The 19,438-nt window shown below is 43.2% G+C and overlaps 1 protein-coding gene across 8 annotated transcripts in view; it reads right to left on the minus strand.

The window, feature by feature from the left end:
- TNIK (TRAF2 and NCK interacting kinase) overlaps nt 1–19,438 on the minus strand; it is a 272,940-nt gene that overhangs the window by 71,854 nt on the left and 181,648 nt on the right. For all 8 annotated transcript variants that reach the window (XR_004426687.1, XM_033150660.1, XM_033150657.1 and 5 more), the window contains exon 12: nt 18,995–19,199. Coding sequence is in view for 7 of the 8 variants with exons in the window: in XM_033150660.1 (XP_033006551.1) it covers nt 18,995–19,199 (205 nt within the window). In the remaining variant the exon portion in view is untranslated. The remainder of the gene's footprint in view (nt 1–18,994; nt 19,200–19,438) is intronic.

The following is a 19,438-nucleotide window of genomic DNA, read 5'->3' on the forward strand; positions in this document are numbered from 1 at the left end:
ATTCGCTCTGTGTTGAGTGGCACCCGGTACTACTTGGACCAAAGCTAACTACAGCTTTGCTGGATTAGAATGAAAGTCATGTTTAACTCTGCATCTTGTTTCCCAAACTGGCCAACGAGATGCTTTTCGGAAACTCACAGGCAGGACACAAAGGCAACCTCACCTTTCCTGCTATGGCTCACCAGCATCCGGGATCTAAACCAGCATGGTGACTCTGAAACTGGAGATTCCATCACAGCTAATAGCCACGGATAGATTTTAAATAGCATGAAAGGCTCATTAGAGCAAATATAACCCTATTTTCTGTGGTTGTAAGTTTTAAATGGTTTTAAACTGCATTTTAAATTGTTGGGCCCTGGGGCCCATAGGTGGAGGGCATGTAAAAAATAAAATAAACAACAACAACACCCTCTGAAAATAATAATTCTGTACCCAGAACAAAGAATCCAGTTTCAAGGAACATTTCTTGACCATTTCTACCAAATTCCAATGAGCATACATATACAGGTACAACTATTCGACTTTTAGAAGACATCGGAAGGCAGCTCTGTTTAGGGATGTTTTTAAGGATTGATGATGTTTTTATTATATTTTTAGAGTGGCTGGGGAAACCCAGCCAGATGGGCGGGGTATAAATAATAAAAATGTTGTTGTTGTTGTTGTTAAATTACTCTTTGAGGAAAAGTGACTGGGAATAGCACATAATTTTGCACAGTCACATGGACTGAGAGACAGCTAAAATATTGGAGTGATGAAAAGCTGAAGAATTGTGTTTACATTGAATGTAGGGAATCAGGACTCGCTTGGTAGAGAGATGCCTGGGTTCAGCACAAAAGGAGATTTTGCACAAGAATCTCACTGCAGCCAGCTTCCACACTAGACATTTACTGTGGAATAGCCATGCTTTGACAACTCATTTTTAATAGGACATATGCATAACGTTGGGAATTATTATTCTCCTAGGAGGGTCTAGGGCAAACTTTTTCAGCAGGGGGCCAGTCCACTGTCCCTTAGATCTTGTGGGGGGCCAGACTATTTTTTGGGGGGTGGGGGATGAACGAATTCCTATGCCCCACAAATAACCCAGAGATGCATTTTAAATAAAAGGACACATTCTACTCATGTAAAAACATGTAGATTCCCGCCAGGCCTTAGTTTGCCTACCCATGGTCTAGGGCTACTGAATTCGTGACAGAAGAGGACAGGTTCAAACTAGGGAGTTCAGTCTCTTAGCTACACCACGTTAGCTCTTTAAAGCCACCAATACTTTTTTTTAAGTAAGCCATATTAATTCCAATACCGATTTACGTTGTTAAATGCATAGATGGCTGTATTCTAACATATGCGTGCGAGGGACCAAAGGCAGACATATGGTATCTCCAATTCCCCTTTCAGCACCAGGAAGGGGAACTGTGGCCCAGCTGGGCAGAGCCAATTCCCCATGCAGCTGTCTGGATTGGGTCCCAAATATTTTTCCCTGGCAGCCAAATGGGCTGAACATAAAATAATCAGGAGTGGTGATGATTTATAACAGGGCAGAGTGACCCACTTCTTACAGTGTTGCTACAATGCAATTTCAAGACCCTGCACAGAATTTGGAGCTTTTACCAAACCATGTTAATTTTCTCAGGGAAAGAAAAGGCTGCTGGTCCAGTCATTTGAAAGTCAAGCTGCTATTTTGTACACTAGCAACCTCTTTGCGGGGAAATCAATACAGTCTCATAATTACATGCCACTTGGGTCCACGGTGCAAAGCATACTCAGTATTGATTGCAGCCATGGATGAGATGTGTCTACAATTGGGGCTGTGTGTCTTGAAAGAGAAATGAAGATGTGTAAAATCCTTCATTAGTAGTGGCATTAAGCAGTCTGGCAAACATCAGAAACACAGAGCTGGCTGGCTGGCTTTCACTGCATGCCATTTTAACTAAAATGTATTACGCCAACCATATTTTGATCGTGTTTTCACCGCTCCACTGTTGGGCATTTCACCGGTTTTCTATTGTGATGTTCACCCTTCACTTTGAAGAATTTACTGCCCTTCTAGCAAAATCTGCTTCTAGTGCAATGCCTGCACCTTTATTACATGGTTTTGCTGGGGTTTGCACAAAGCTACACTTCTGTTGTGAAGATAGCGCTGCAACATCCTGACCTTCAGTGTGGCACTTCATGAGCCCAGAGTTCATGTTATTTTTTAAGAAAACTAAACGTTGCCAAGAGGAGCAAGCTATCTGTTCCATCCCTTTCGTACTGTCCTATTTCGTTAACCTTTCAGTTTATTGATTTACTATTTGCTCAGCAGCTATATACTTCATCCACTGTGCAAAGCCAGGCTCTTGCCTTATAGTTTGAGTGCTGAAGATTAAACAAGGTTACCCCAGTTCAATCCATTATGGAAGAGCGTGGTGTTCCACTACAGGTAAGCATTTTTAAGGGAATTACCCCACTGAAATGTGCTCAAGACCCAGTTTTCGCATCCTGCAGAAACGCTCTAAAATATAAGGCATCTCTTTGCAGGGACAGTGCCCAGGAGAAGCTCAATTCTTGCCCAGACTCTGCCCACACTATCGTGATTAAAACCAAGAGAAATGTATAGTACAAAGCCCATCTAGTCCAGCGTCCTGGTCTCACAGTGGCCAGACAGATGCTTATGAGAAGCCAACAAGCAGCAGCATGAGTGCAACAGCATTCTAGCCTCCTACAATCTCCATGCTGCCTCAGACCATGGAGGTAGAACTTGAATCGTGCCAGACTTCCACAACACTGTAGTACAGGTTTCTCAGCCAGGTAGTATTCACAATCTCTGCTCATTCTCATTTAGTTCTTTGCCGCCACCTAATAGGCTGTAGTTCAGTGGCAGAGCACAATGTCTATGAACAGAAGGTCTTAGGTCCTGGCATTCCCATCTGGTAGCAGATGATCTTAGAGCCCCAGGGTAGGGAACTTCTGGCTACAACTACAGTGACAGGGTAGGGTGGGGAAGGTGGGTCTCTGGAGAGCTGCTGCCAGTCAGAACAGGCAATTCTGGGCTACACAGACAAATAATCTGACCTGGCCTTCCTACCTTTTGGCCCTGCTTACCTTTTGTGCAGTTTACCTAATTATGATGAGAAAGAGAAAAGAACCTGCAAGAGTATTTAGGTACATATCCCAAGAGATCAAATGCCATTCTGACTCTATGGAAGGGGGCCATATTGCAAAAGTGCTCCTTCTTCTTCTTCTTCTTCTTCTTCTTCTTCTTCTTCACATTGACCAAAACAATTATACCCCATGTGCAATTAATATAGACTTGTCATTTTATTTTTTAAATTTTTAAAAAAATGCTTTCAACCTCACCATCACCACAGCCTCTGTATAAACAAGCTATGTTTTGCAGACACTATAACACACTGGCCACCAGACGGCAGTAGTTGTGAAAACACAGAAGCAGAGACAGAGATGCCAGGGATTTACAGGGCCATCTCTGCCAATAAGTCTCTGGGCTCATGCACACTTGAGTTTGTCCAGCGATTTCTAGGCATGGGTCTGAGAGATTTTTCTTTTGCTCTGCTGCTTTTGCTGGGAAAAGCTGTGGTTTACTGCTGAATCAGAACAAATGTCCATCTGGTTTTCTGGTTATTAATGACACATGGGCAGAGGGTAGTCAACTATTAAGGTGTATTTTATTAAATGAGAATTGCTCATCTTTTTGCATGTTTTTAGATATGCTGTAAGCCACCCAGGGTATGAATAAATTCCCTTCTTCTTCTTCTTCTTCTTCTTCTTCTTCTTCTTCTTCTTCTTCTTCTTCTTCTGGAACGTTCTTGAATTGCAGTATTTCCCCACTTTCGTTCTGCCTGTCCCCTTTCTGCATTGCTACCTTCACCCCTCTATTGTAATTGCTGCTGCTCTTTGTTCCTTGCAAAGGGAAATTCCTTCTGGATGCAACCCTTCCTTATCGGTAACAATTCCACTGTCACACTGACAACGCTTGTATCCCCCTTCCCTAACTAAACACAATGCTGACGCCTCAAGAAACACGATTTCCAGAGGGATGTATCTGAGGCCTTCATCAGTCAGTGATAGCATAGGAAGCTGCCTTACACTGAGTTAGATCACTGGTCTTCTGGTTTTGTCTATAATGTCTGTCATTAGGTTTCGAGGGTTTCACAGGACAACTTTTTTCTATCCCTACCTGGAGTTGGCACAAATGAATCCTTCTTTCTCCCCCTCCCCCGTCCAAAAATAATAATACAAAAACAAACAACAACAACAGTTACATCGTGTAATTACTGTCAGAAGGTAAAATGCTCTAAACACTTTTTTCCTTTTTACATATACAGTAGGTAAGAGTATATTCAAGATCCATTAGCATCCTGGAAATTTCCATTATACTTCATCAACTTAATCTCTTTTCTATAATCTGATGAAAAGCTTTGATAGTTTTAAATACGTCCCTGATTTGTATACGAGATAAAATCTTGCCACGTTTTAAGAAAAATCAAATATATTGGCTTTACTTTTAACTAACTTAAGGTGGTACGTCAATTTTTTTTTGCCATGCCGATTTGCCACAGCTCATTGTTCCAAGAACTCAATGTCTCAAGGACTCTGCAGTTTTTCTATTTTTACTACCCTGCAACCATCAACATAAATATTATTAGTTCCTGAGATGCCGCTTTCCCACTTTGCCCCTCCCAAATTGTAAAAGAGCTTATTACAGTGTAACATAATATAGTGTGGTGATATGTAATGTTTGCTATTTTTTTACAAATATTGTATTCCAAGACTGTAATGCAGATGGTTGTAGTGACTCTCCAGGGTTTCAGACAGGTGTCCCTCTCAGCCCTACCTGGAAATGCCGTAAACTGAATCTGGGATCTCCTGCATGCAATGCACATGATCAAGCACTGACCTAAAGAGCAAGTGTCTCTTTGGAACACAAGGGCTTCCTGCTTCACGGGAACTTCGCTTGAGTAAGCAGCCCTGCCTGAGCTTTGGGCCTGTCTTCCATTTCTGGTCTTGCTCTTCATTTCAGATTTGTGGTGTATTTTACAGTCTTGCACCCTGGTTTGCCCTCTGATCCCTGACTCCAGGTTCCCAGCTCCTGAATCACTCTAGAATGCTGCCCATGGCCTAGCTTTGACACCAAACTTCCGTGACACGTCTGGCTGTGCTCCCAGAGGCCGAGGGCACATATAAATTCAAAACAGTATCATGCCACTTTAAATAGTCATGGCTTCTCCCAACAAATCCTGGGAATTGTAGTTTATTAAGGGTGCTGAGAATTGTTTGCACACCTCCTATACCCCTCACAGAGCTGCAATTCCCAGAGCTACATAAAATGGGGGATTGCAATCCACTGCAGGAATTGTAGCACTACCTGCCATAATGATCAGTGTTTGCTGGTTTATTTATAAAGTGGTATCAGCAGAAAAGCACAGGAAAGCCAGCGATCAAGTTTCCAGCTCTCTACCATCTGTTCAGGTCATAGGGTGATCTGGAAAGCTTTAGAAACTCAAGAATATTTGGAAATTGCCGTAAAGCAGCTCTCTCTGTCCTTAGCTGTTCAGCAAACTGCAGCTGCATTGCCAGAGGGTTCCACACAGAGTGTTTATCCTTTCCTGCTTAATAGCACATCTGCAGCATAAAATATAAATAAACTCTTTGGCCTTTTCAAAATGCTAAAGCCAATTTCGATATGCTCGTCTAGCGTGAAAGATCAGGACCAAACACTTCCCTCCCAAGCTAGTATGGCAGTCACGCGTCAGGTCACATCAGACTGACTGTTAACCAAAGTAATGGCTAATTTTCTTCTAGGACTTAAAAAAGAATTAGCTCTGTGGCTTCACTGGATGCCTGGGTTCTGTAACTGGCAAGGGATGACCCCTGAAGATTACAGCTGATATGTAAACTGGATTACAAGCAGAAAAGAATCAGTGTAAACATGAAATACTACTGCAACCAAAACTGGGGGTGAGAATTGGAAATTCATGGCTAAATTCACATTCCATGGATGACTATCATATGTAACTGACCAAAACACAGCTCAAGGCTGGTCCACTTGCTAGTTTCATACACACAACCCTACCTCCCCTGTATTTCTAAGCTTGTTGATTTGTGGTTACAGTTGTATTGCATGTCTATGGCCATTTCTATGAGAGGGAATAGACATATAAACACATGCACACTGTAAACATACACATCCATGCAAATACATACAAATGCATGCACTTCTCTTTCACCTTCATCAATGATAGCCATTTCCATTGAGATGGAATTATTTTATCTTCCCGAGATAACTGAGAAGTGCTTGTCCTCTCCCACCACAGTCCCCAAGTTAAAACTGGTGACACAGAAGACAGAGCTGCACCAAACATTTCAAACACACCCACTGCACATTTAAAGCAGATGGCTTCCCCCCTCAAAAAATTATGGGAACTGTAGCTCTCTGAGGGTGAAACTACCATTCTTTCTGAACTTTCTAGCATCTCCTGTCTCACTTTTTCTCCTTTGTGTCTCTGTGAAAACAATGTCCTGATTTCCCTTGGTTTTCCTGGGCCTACCGGGTTATGTTCACAGAACACAGCTCTATTATACATTGGAAGCAAGACCACAAATTCATTATCAGGTTTATTTATCCAACTTCACAGGTGATGCTTCAGGACAAGGTCTCTTTACCCCTCCAAAACCATTTCACTTTCTTCTTCCAAGCCACAAAGTGAGCTTCTTTCTACCATGTTCACAATGACAGGCCTTAAATATTGATGAGGGATGCCATTTGAAGCCACAAGCCTCTGGGGCACTGCTAAAATGGAATTCTAATGAGCAGCAGTTGTGGTAAGCTAGACTCCCTTGGGAACTGTAAAATTAACCGAGCCATGCAGGTTAGAACTATTAAGGGAGACTTAGTAGCCCTTAGTAGCCGTGGTTTAGAGAAATTAATCCAATGGCTCCCAACACATGCTGTCCTCAAACAAGCCCCATCAAAATTCTCTCGCTGAGGTTAATGGATCTTTCTCTACTATCAGCTGCTTGGAGATCATGCTTGGGTTGGTGTGGCACCATCATTATGGAACTCCTTGCCCCAGATGCCACTCCACATCCCTCTTGCCTTTAGGAAACTGGTTGGGGGGGGGAAACAATTTTATCCTAGAGAGTTTTTAAGGGGATGGACTCAGCACTGTTCCCTTATTTACTAAAATACTCTAGCCCACCTTTCCATTTCTACAGGTCCCTCAAGGCTGCTAACAATCATGCCATCAATTTTAATAAAATAAAACACAGATTAAATATGAGTTATACTACAAACTACACAACAATCAGAAAAAAATATATACCGGTATAGTGCAATTCAACAGGAGCAACAGCAAAACCAAACAAGACCACATCATAAGATCTCATCAATAAACAGTTTCCACCTAGGCAAAAAGTGCAATGTAAAAATACCATCTTCTTCTGCCATTGAAAGAGAGGGAGCCAATGTGATTCTCCAAGGCAAAGAACTTACATTGTGCCCCCACCATTACAACTCAGGAGCTGGTGAGGCACCTAGCATGATCTCTACTGGAGAGCCAAGCTTGCCTGTGGGTTGTTGTGATCAGAGTTTTGACAGCGATTTTATTTTTTTGTTTGACAGCGTAACAGAACAACTTTTAAACTTTTTGAAGAACTTATCCACTATTCATTTTATACTAGTAATCCAGTGTTGATTTGGGAACCACACCTGAGCAAGCATATGCTGCAACCTGCTGTAACAATGTGTTGAAGGTAGATTTATACACTGCTTTCCCAAGAAACAACATCAGCCTATTTTAGCATGCCAGGCTCAAGTTGCTATGCCATTTTGGATTATTAATGCAACTTTTCAAATCTTCCCATTTCTACATGACCCACTTCTCTCTAGACCACAAGTATAGTGCAAACTCCCCAGGACTCACTCTGGAGAACATGGAAAAACTGGGTTGTGACAATTCACTAAAGCAACTCCATCTGAATTTAACCCTGCTCATAGGTTAATTATCCCCCTGCAAAAAGAACCCCTCCAATTAAGACTGAGCATTTTGTTTCCCAATAGGAATTGTTTTTTAAACTTTAATTAAGGCTTTGACTTTAGCAAGAGCTAAATCCTTTTAAAAATTAATAATCTAGAATTGTATATCTCTTTGACTCCAAGGGATTGATCCTGTCATTAAGAAATACTCATTATGCAAGTTCCAGAAGGTGCATTCTAATCAGGCTGCTGTGTAATCTGCATCTGAACACATATTTACATATGAATACATGTGCGACCCAATTCCAATTAGGGCTCTGAACAGTTCCCTGTCCCCAAGAGAAATGTATTTGATGTCAAGCAGTGATGCCCTTACCAATACAGGGAGTTTATTCAGGCAACTTCCAGGGATCCCAGTTATTTCACCCCTGGGCCAATAGCACAAGCTTTACAGTTCTAGTTGCATAAAAGCACACCACAGTGAGTTCTTCACCTCTCTTAAGAAAGCCACTGCTGTGTAATAGTCTGAGCAGGGATAGCCAACTTAGGTGTCTCCCAGCCAGCATGGCCAATGGCCAGAGATGAAGGGAGCTGTAGCCCAACAACACCTGGAAGGGCCTATCCCTGGGTTAGAGGGCTGAGTTTACAGCAGCACGACTCAGATTCAAACTTCCCACCAGACACAAAGTTTTCTGGGTCAACAATCTCTGGACACAGCCCACTTACAAGGCTGTTGGGAGGATAAAGAGAGGACATCCACATCATGTGTGCATCCTGAACTCTTGGAAGGAAGAGAAGAATAAAAATGTAGTAAGTAAATGAAGTCAGTAATGAATGCAGAGTCTGGGACAGTTTATACGGGGAGAGGTGGTCCTTGAGGTAAAGGAATCGTGTGCTGAAATCCTCTGTACTTTACAGCTGCCACATAGAGCAGAATACCACCACGAAAAAGATCCAGAAGCTGTTTACAGCATCCTTCAAAAGTGAGTTGCAATGTGGAGGGCTCAGTTCAAAACAAAATCTCATGGAATCTGCTTTGGCCATTCTCGTGTCTGGGCTTAAACTAGACACAGTATAAATGAAGATCGGAGTAGATATAACTAAAGCTCAATATATTTTAAGTTACATAGAGAAAGCTCTGTAAACAGCAGAAAGGCAAGATCGGGGGGGGGGGGGATGACATGATAGTAAGGAGGGCTTTATCAGTCTGTCTACCAAGAAAAGCAGCAGACAATGGCGAAAAGCAACAGCAGCAAGAAGGAACTGCAATCTGGTCAACTGGGAATCTTCTTATGGGATCAGATGGTGGGGCCTGCACAATATGGCGTCCTCATGAAAATACTGCCTCTCACCAAGGCCACGTTGGGCATAGCTCTGCTGAGATCTGCATGGGCGTACGTAATGGCCTCAGAGCAGACTCTAGCAAAGCCTGCATATCCTATCCATCATTGCTCAGGCTGCCAGCTTTAATTAATCTGTTAGATTAATTGTGTGGAAGAAGCAATTTCAGTCTCGGGGTCTGAGAGTTAAAGGCACATTTGACTGTTTATTGGAGCTATTCTGGTTTCAATGTGTTACTGTAATAGGAAATGGAAAGGAATGCATTACTGATTTGCCTTATCTTGCAACAGTGAGAAGCTGCTTTTGTTTATTAAACTGTTTATTAAAGCTTGCTAAAAAATAAAAAAGATACTGTACCTGATGAGGTCTCTTTTTGGTAATATGCAAATATCTTCAAATGAAGTGTATTAATTAATTGACTAAGAGGCAGATGATTACGTAGCCAATTGCTTCATAATTCAATGTATAAATCTGATCAGTATTCTTGAAGGGTCAAGGAAGGGTCAAAGTTGAGTAGCAGAGCCTATACAGTGGTACCTTGGTTTGCAACCGTTTTGGATTACAACCGCATCAAACCCAGAAGTGCATGTCCCTTTTTTTGGATTACAACCCATTTTTGGGGATTACAACCCATTTTTGTTTGGAGGCCCCATTGGCGAAAGCGTGCCTTGGGTTACAACCTGTTTTGGTTTACAACTGGACCTCCAGAACGGATTATGGTTGTAAAACAAGGTACCACTGTAATCCGCATGTGCAGAAGCACCATTTCCCCACATCTTCATGTAGGGAGAGACTCCTATCTGAAACGCTGGAGGTGTTGCCAGCCAGTATTCATGACAATGAGTTATGTCAGGGATTGACCGGCTCCTCACGAGGAGAGGGCGAGGGGAGGTCCTACTCGGGAGGAGAGCGGGGGCAAAGGTATTCCTTGTGAGGAGCGAGGGGAGAGAGATCCTCCTCTCGAGGAGGAGGGGGACAGGAGGACTACTCGAGAAGAAGGGCTGGTTGGAGGTATTGTTCAGGAGGAGGGCAGGGAAAGAAGTCCTCCTTGGGAGGAGGACTGGGAGAGCAGCTCTTCGCGAGAGGAGGGCTCTCTACATTACAGGGAACCCCAGCTGCTTCTGTCATCGGACTCCTCCTCCTCTAGCCTTTCACCTGAGCTCTCTCCAAGGGAGGAGGAGCTTCAGAGGCTTGGAGACTCTAAGCAAAGACCCAGCACCACCAGCCAGAGAGGATCTGAGGGAGAACTGCTGCTTCCGGCGCCAGCACAGCATCGGGGGGGTCAGGAGGCACCGCAGACGTCGTTTTAGGGTGCTGAGACTTTGGTGTTGGATGGGAAACCGGAGAGGGGCACTTCCGGATTCTGCAAGTGACTGAGCTGTCATGTTTTGTACTAGCTCTACACTGCAAAATAGTAATGCACAATAAATAGTCTTAGCAACTGAAGGCTCTGTCGTTACTCATGAGCAACACTTGGGAAAACCTTGACAAGTTATGTAGCCCAAGGATGCTCCTTCCTGTATGCTTTCCAAATGGCACTGAAGTCACTTTTATAATAATAATAATAATAATAATAATAATAATAATAATAATAATAATAATTTATTATTTATACCCCGCCCATCTGGCCGGGTCTCCCCAGCCACTCTGGGCGGCCTCCAACAAATACCAAAATACAATACAAAGTCACAAATTAAAAACTTCCCTAAACAGGGCATATATTGCTTCCCTGCTCCAATCACGGAGAGATGATCTCAGACACCAAAGGCTGATATTCTCAGCAGGGTCAGTTCAAGACATTTTGGCACTTGAGGTGAACCACAAAATGGTGCTCCCCCCCGCCCCCGCTAGGGAAGGGAAGAAGGGCTGAGTGAAGCTATCCACATCAGGAACAGCAGGGAATAAAAATTTACATCAGGAGCAAGGTAGGAAGAGACCAGCAGCTCCTCCTGTTTGCAAAGAGGCCACTGTAGAAGCAGCACTGGGGGTGGGGGATGCCAAGGAGGTGGCAGATTTGGCTTCCAAGGAGCTTGTTGAAGCTGTTGCTGCCACTGCAACAGCAGGCAATGCATTCCTTGGATGCTGGATCTGATGCTGCTGTGGATTCTGCTGCTTGAGACAGTCACCTCACCTTGCCTAAAGGGTCAGCCAGCCCTGACTCTCACAAACAATAAAACAGAGAAAGAACTGAATAGGCAACAGCTTCAATCATTCACTGCAGAAGTTCATGGAAACAATGGAGCTGTTTCCAGCTCCTCCCCTGCTAGCACTGGGGCGTCTCCTGCCTTTCTGGAACAATGTTTGCCATTTTAATGCACCTTTCATTATAGAACTAATGGGGTATGGCTGCCTGTACATCAGTGATATGCAATTCCCCACTGAGATGTTAACTAATGTAGTGAATCATACCAATGGAGAGGAGTACCGGTAAGTGTTTATAGCAACATAAGGCTGCAGCATTAGGAAACTAAATATGGCAATGAGCAAAATAAAATAAAATTTGACTTTTTAAAAACAAAAACAAAAATTCGACAATCACTAAAAAATTCAGTGCATGGATACTCAATTCTCTGCATAGAATTATATAGAACAGAGATGGTTGAACCCAAGAAATTTAAGTTAGTTTCCATAAATCTTATTTCCATGTATTCTTAGTACAATTTTCAAAACTATTTTTTTTTGGGGGGGGGGGGAACCAAGCTAAAAAACTGGGAACAAGCATTTCCAAACCGTTTGGTAAAAGACTCCAAAACTATTACATTTTTTTTGTACTGGTTTGCTGCTGTTTTCCTAAAAGACCTTCCTTTTTTGCGCTAGGTTGAATTCTGCAGTCACTTTTTGTTTAAAAATAGCACTCCTCCCTAGTAACAATGAGGCAGAAACGGTAAATTTGGTTCCATGGGTGGCAATGAGGCAAAACACATCTAATTCAGAAGGAGGGCAGTTCTGAGTTAGGTGTGTTTGTCCTCAGTGACAACAAATCTGTTCAACTACATGGACACATCATGGGAGTTAAAATAAGACAGAGATGGCACCATCACTAAGTAGGCCCTGCTTTTCCTTACTGTGCAGATGAAGCAGGACTTGATATGTATCACACACATATATATATGAGATAGCATTTATTCATAGTAAAGAAATTGTCCACTAAATGGGCTAACCAGTTTTAGCTCAACCTAATTTACTTTATACTGCATAGATTGTTAAACTGTGACCTGAGGATTATTCAGTGGTCTCTCGAGTACTTCCAGAGAGTTGCCAAGATCAATGTAGAAATAACATTTGAGGAGGGGTGTGGGGGCTAGAAACCCTGAATGCTGACCTTTTCTTTGAGATAGTCACCATATGCTGAAAAAGCAACCCATTTTACAATTAATATATTAAAATGTAAGCATAAAGAGGTTTTTCCTTCAGAAATGGAGGCGGAAATCCTCAAAGGAATTCTCTGCTGTGTGCATCCTTCCTTCACGCACACATACAGTGGTACCTCGGGTTAAGAACTTAATTCGTTCCGGAGGTCCGTTCTTAACCTGAAACTGTTCTTAACCTGAAGCACCACTTTAGCGAATGGGGCCTCTCGCTGCTGCTGCACCGCCAGAGCACAATTTCTGTTCTTATCCTGAAGCAAAGTTCTTAACCTGAAGCGTTATTTCTGGGTTAGCGGAGTTCTTAACCTGAAGCGTATGTAACCTGAAGCGTATGTAACCCGAGGTACCACTGTATTAGATTTGTTGGAACATAGCCATAGACCAGTGCATAGTTTTCTGTTTCAAAAGTCTTTCCACTAGGAAATACAGTAATGTCTCTTCCTTCAGGCTTCCATTTTTTTTCAGTCCTCTACAATTCTCTCTGCACTTGCTCAGTTCCAGCCCTTCCTATCTTGCACGCCACAAAGGTGAAATCTGCAAGCACTCCTTCATCATCCACTCTGGAAGAGCCGCTCTTGTGAAAATTATTTACTACTTACAGAGCTTTCAGACAACTGCAACCAGACTGTCAAATTATTCATCTGACTATGACCCTTTCACTGTCATGCTCAGATTCAGCCTCTTTAGAAAACCACCAGCTTCCTGGAGGAGACATTTGCTGATGCTAAAAACACCAGCTGAAAGGGCAAGATATACTACCGGATGCTAAGCCAGCAACTTTGGGTCTGGATGACTTTTTGCTTCTCTACAACAAATTCATGTGAGCTGGGGAATATATGTGAGCAAGGCGCATGATAATGTGGCTCAGAGACCTTAAGCCATGAAGAGGAACCAGTGGCCCTTCAGATATTGCTGGACTACAACTCCTGTCAGTCCCATCCATTGGTCATGCTGGCTTTGACTGATGGGAGTTCAGAGGCTAACAACATCTGGAGGGCCATGGACCACTTTTTCCATGGATGATGCCTTAAGTGAAGTACCCTTATGCATTGCTGGCTTAGCATGGAACCAATCCACCCCATTCTTCTGCTGACTGCACTGCCTGCCGGAAGATGACAACAGGTTTTATCACCAGTTGTGAGCATCAGGGTATTGGCTCCCTCCCTGCCTTTATTAAGGGGTAACTTATCACATTAGGAAGCAGCCCTGCACTCTTTGAAAGCAGAGTTTGAGACAGCTCTCTCTCTCAGGGTTTCTAGAAGCATGGAGCCAGATGATATAAAGCACCGGGGTGGGAGATAACTAGTTTTTAAAAATGCTGTAATCAAGCTTTTCCAGGCACACCAAACTCTTTATCAGTTTTAAGTCATCAGAGTTTTCCTATTAAATGTAAACAACGAGCACCTGAAAGCTGGTGACCAAAAGAGTTAAATTTATTCCCTGACAAATTTTGTAAATAGTTACGACACTCACAGATCCTTGGTGAAGTCACCTGACTGTGACAGTCAGCATCCAGTTCCACCTATTCAAAAAGCAGGGGAATGTTTTTGCTCTATCCAGCCTGGTAATACACTTTTATGGGAATTGAAGACAACTAGTTCATAAGGTATAGTCTTCAGAAGCACTTTAGTCAGCTAAAGGTTGGCAGCCAGCCCACCTAAGCCTCCAGACAAAGCAGAGGAGGAGGTCCTAGGGAAGAAATGGCCTACCAAAGGTCTATGGGAAACCTGAAAGCGTTACCTGAGCTCAGCAGCATTCTGTCTCCCCAACCCCAGACTAGGGTTGTATGACAAGCTAAGCCTGTTGAAATTCCCCCTTCCACACAACTGTTTAAGGCAAGGAGGGGGAGCTCCAGATGTTCTTGGGCTCCATCATTCCAATCCAACATAGCCAAAGGTCAGAGATGAGAACTGAGAGTTGGGAGTCCAGCAACATCTGAAGGTCTGCAGATAAGATGCCTTTCTTATCTGGCCTTCCAGGGGTGGGGGATCATCCACACCACTTGATTTCCTGTTAACTGCTCAAAAACCAGAACAAAGAACTGCCCCCCTGCAATCACTGGCACTCCTCCTTTGGGGAATCTCTCTCCTCCAAAAGTGAGCAATGCTTTTCTTCTCCAAACATTTGTCAGGAGAGTTTTTACAACCAGCAGAATCAAACTGTAAAACTTGTTCCAGGATTCCACCAAATGGTAAATCCAGATTTTGCCTTGAGGCTAGTCAGTTCCAATTCTCCTGAGAGTCCACTCCTTGCAGCCCAGATGCTCGAGTTATGGCCACGCTCAAGCTATGGCCATGCTCAAGGAATTCTCCTTGTAGGACAACCTGCAAATGTCACAGAGCAACAGCCTGTTTTGAGGGACAATGAGGAAGGCCAGGGGGTTCCATGAGCCTTGGGCAAAATAGAATTGTAGTCTTCCCTTCCTGACACAGGTAGCCCCTTTCTGGAATCAGAAGTGGCCACTGAGGCCGAGCAAGCACAGGTGCCTAAAGGCTCGCCTGAGAAACAAGGATTCCTTGCAAGTAGAGCAAATACGCAAGCAGCATGGATGGCTTACAGCTGTACTGTGGGTGGGGCTTTGAAAACTCAGGTTTAAAAGCCTTGCTTCTCAGGTTGCCCTTGTGTTTAGACTTCTTGAAGTCCTCTATTTGGACTTCAATCTTCTGTAATGATGTGATTCTGGAACTGTCCCTGTTAAGTCTCAGCAGTTGACCTCCACCTGAATGCCACCTGAAGCTGGACATGGCTTCTCTGTCACCAGCCACCAAGTCTCAGCAGTTGACCTGTTAAGTCTCAGCAGTTGACCTCCACCTGAATGCCACCTGAAGCTGGACATGGCTTGCCTGTCACCAGCCACCAAGAACAGACAGTAGGCAACAGGTATTCATGACCCTTAGCAAGCAAGAGTCTAGACAGTGCTCCCAATCACTAGTTGGGGAAAGAATAATACTTACACAGCAATATGTTGTGGCATGATTGCATAAAAGCTGCCATATATCATAAAAGGGCTTCCTTGAGGAAAGCGATCTGAATTCTTTGTAAGGAATGAGCAATGGCTGTGCATTTATCACAATATAAACAGCTTTAAGGTGCTATATGGTTCTGGGCTAGGTAACAATTTGATGTACTAAAATGCAGCATGAATTGTTTTTAGGGTGTCTGTAGCAATTTTCAATACCGAGAAGGCATAAGCTAGGGTGTCCATCCAGAAATGATTATTGTGATCTACGGGGCTGGTCTGAACTAAAAAGCCCCCGTTTAAAGCACACCTGACACTCACAAAGCCCTCTATCCGCTGTCTCCCTACTTCAAGCTCGGATTAATCTGGTGCTGTTTGACATTTAGAATTCGAACGCAGTGCATTGCCTGAGAAGGGAGCTGTGAAAGCAGCTGCTTTGGGTGACTTTTCCAATCATCTGGAGCATAAGCATTAATTTCCCAGCATCATGCACAGACCACATTGTTTTGGATTTTTTCTTTCAGTGCTGCAGGCAAAGACACTCATGCCAGCTGCTTACAGCCTGGAGGTAAATGAAGCAAAGGAAAGCCACAGAAACCCAGGACAGTGGTGGAATGTAGTCTACAGACTGCCAGTTGCCAACCCTACTTTAAGCCATGGGTGGGGAGAATATGAGGATAAGACGTGTGGCGCTCTCAGGGGTATAAGGAGCCTCAGGCCCCATCAAGCAAGCTAGAGTACCCACAGCTCCTTAAGTCCCCTATAATGACCAAGAAATTGCTAATTAGAAGGACAAGAAGCTCACAAATGAAAACCTCTTGGGGGAAGACAGGCAGAGAAAGGCTATTATTATTTGCTTCAGCATAAAAGAGCATTTGACTACGTGACAGCCAGCCAGCGCTGTGTTATTACAAGATGGCAGCTAATCCCATCTCCTCTTCCATCCCCCGGTGGTTCCGGATCGCCTGCTCTTTTTTGGAGGCAGACGCATCCAACTGCAATGGCAGAGCCAGATTCCTTGTAGTAGATCAGTGCTGCAAAAACCCTAATATCATGAGGGCCACTTTTACATATATTTTTACTCACTCAAGAAGGACGTATCACTACATTTGCTGTGGGAAAGCGTTTCTCCATTTCAACTCACTGTTTTCTTCTTGCCCAATTTGCTGTGCGGCCTGCAACACATTATCTCTTTTCTCTTTGCACTACTGTGGGTCAATATTTGAACGTATTAAGTTTTAAAAATTTATATCCTGCCTACATGCTGAGGAACTCAAGGCAGCTAGCACAATACAAGTTGCAATACAGCACAAAAAACCCCAACGTTTTAAACTATAAATACAATCCTCAGATTTAACCCCATAACAAAAAGTGATAGAAAAAAACTGTAACATCGCAGGTTGAGGATCATATTTTAAATGCTGTGTCAAACACTCCCTGCATCCAGAAGGCCAGTATAGATGGCAAAGGAGGAGGTCTTATAAAATTTCTTGCCTGCTGCGACCTCCTTGATCTTAACCCTGCAGGCCTTGTAACTGTAAGCAAGTACATTTGGGGTTTTCTGACTCCTTAGTGGCTAGGCAATATTACACTAAACAGTAGAGTTTCAAAACTGGCCAGAACATCACATTCTTTTTTTTCTTTTTTCTTTTTTAAAAAGGTGTAGTAAAACATTTTGTTTTTACACAAGCATCTATCAATATTTCCCCAATTACATTCTGTGGGAAGGTGGTCATGTGTGTGACTTATTTATTTATTTATTTTTAAAAAGCCCTGTATACAACTTTTTAATCTGTGGTTCTGGCTGATCACGGTTCATGTTTAAAAGAATGATAAGAAACAGTGCCAAGTTTCAAGCATCTTTAAACAGGCTTTTCTGAATTAGCAAATTGTTTTGTGTTTCTCAAGACAACTGGTTTTAACTCTCATTGCACAGTTGATGGTTTTGTTTTTATTGCAGGGATTGTTGCTTTCTGTTGCTGTTTGTAAGCTGGTCCAAGAGCCTCGGATAAAAAATAGATTATTATTTATTTATTTATTTTTAAAAAACTGCATCCAAGTTCTCCTGAGTTTCAAAATGGAATATGAGGTCCTGCACCAAGGGGCTACCTACTGTGAACAGAAAGCTGAAGACCCACGAGTGAACGGAAAATGTTGTGTATTGTTGTAGGTCATGGTCAACATCATGGCAATACGAAGTAATACGTGAAACAGCCCTCATATATTTACCAGGCCAAACAATGCTGCTGTCTGAGATACGCTTTGCCTTCTCTTTTTAGCCCTGAATAATAGCAGCCACGGAAAAGAACTATTCACTTTTCCTCAAGTGGCACAAAATCAGCTGCTTGAAATTCTTTCACGTTTAAATTACTCGCCTCAGGCTTCATTGTTCATTGCCTAGAAACCCAGAGAGCAAAAAGGCGACTTTGACAGAATATAATGGGCGAAACGACTGGTTCCATGTAACAGGAAAGCCCATTTGTTCGAAGTCTTTGTCCAGTGACCTCTTGGCACAGATAGCTAATTGTCTCTTTTTTAATGGGATGGGATGACTTCAATATGAGTGGCTATGAGGACATCACAAAGGTAACCACAAATGGGCCACTCTTTGTCAGAATGTCCTTCACTCAAGAGAACAAAGAGCTCACTTGATTCAGTTAAAGAGGCCTAACTTACAAGCAAGTGGGACAGACAGTATTCTCTGTGCAGGCTTTATTAGACTGGGAATGATATGGAAATAAAGAGTACTGTGGCTAGATAGTAATGGGATGGACAGAAACATGGTCCATGTTAAATACTTAGAATTCATGGATGGTGTTCAATTTATGTGTGGTTATTTACTCAAGAGTAGAGTCACTGAAATTAATGGACCTGATGGATATTGGGGCCATTGCCACTGTGTCTCTGCTTCAGTTTTCCTGCAGTGCCAGAAGCACTGGGCTTGAGCAGCTGAATTTGTGGCTATGGCAGCCATATTAATTTTTCCCTGATACCTGTGAATTGTTTATGAACCTAATAAATTACAGCCCAGATAGTTACAGTATGGCAGCCACGGCTTAAAAAAGTAACTTCCAAAGCCATCATGAAGATAAATACAAGCCTTTGCCCTTTATTAAATTGCATCCAACTTGACATGCCTGCTACTTCCTTACCATTTGCTGCAGCACCTATGCATCTTTATGGTCATTCCTTTGCTATTCCAAGCTCAGAACCTGGGGTTGTTAGTGCAGATACATAAAATCTACCAGCATTCAACAGCTGAGAAGACATATTTGCCCACTTCCCTGGAATTACCCAAACTGGAAGCCTTTGAGGCCTTTTAGAAAGCCCTGCATGCAAAGGTGCTTTTAGTACCTCTTCCAACCTCCGCCTCTGTTCTTTCTGTTCCTCGATCCTCTTTTGCCGCTCTGCCAACAACTGCCGCTTGTGTTCCTCGTTCTCACGTTGCTGCTGCTCCAGCTGCTGCCGACGAAGGGCTTCTGAGCGCTCCTTGTTTGCGAGCTGTAGCCTCAGAAAATCTCGTCTTAATGTTGACTCTCCAGGAAGGTTTAGGATAGAGCTTCATGGGGAAAGACAAAGGCATGTCATTCCAGGGACCCATCTGCATTCAACAACACTGCTGGTTCTTGAACTGTTTGAATCAACTACTAACAGAGGTTCGTGAATGGCACAAATCCGCCTCCCGCCATCTCTAGGAGTCAACCCCACAATATAAAACCAATTCACTGTGCATGGCCATCTTGGCTTTATGCAAGCAGAGGGGAAATAACCCCTTCTTCTCTAAGGGAACGGCCGCAG

The sequence above is a fragment of the Lacerta agilis genome, chromosome 5 (assembly GCF_009819535.1).
Source record: "Lacerta agilis isolate rLacAgi1 chromosome 5, rLacAgi1.pri, whole genome shotgun sequence".
Taxonomy (NCBI): Eukaryota; Metazoa; Chordata; class Lepidosauria; order Squamata; family Lacertidae; genus Lacerta; species Lacerta agilis.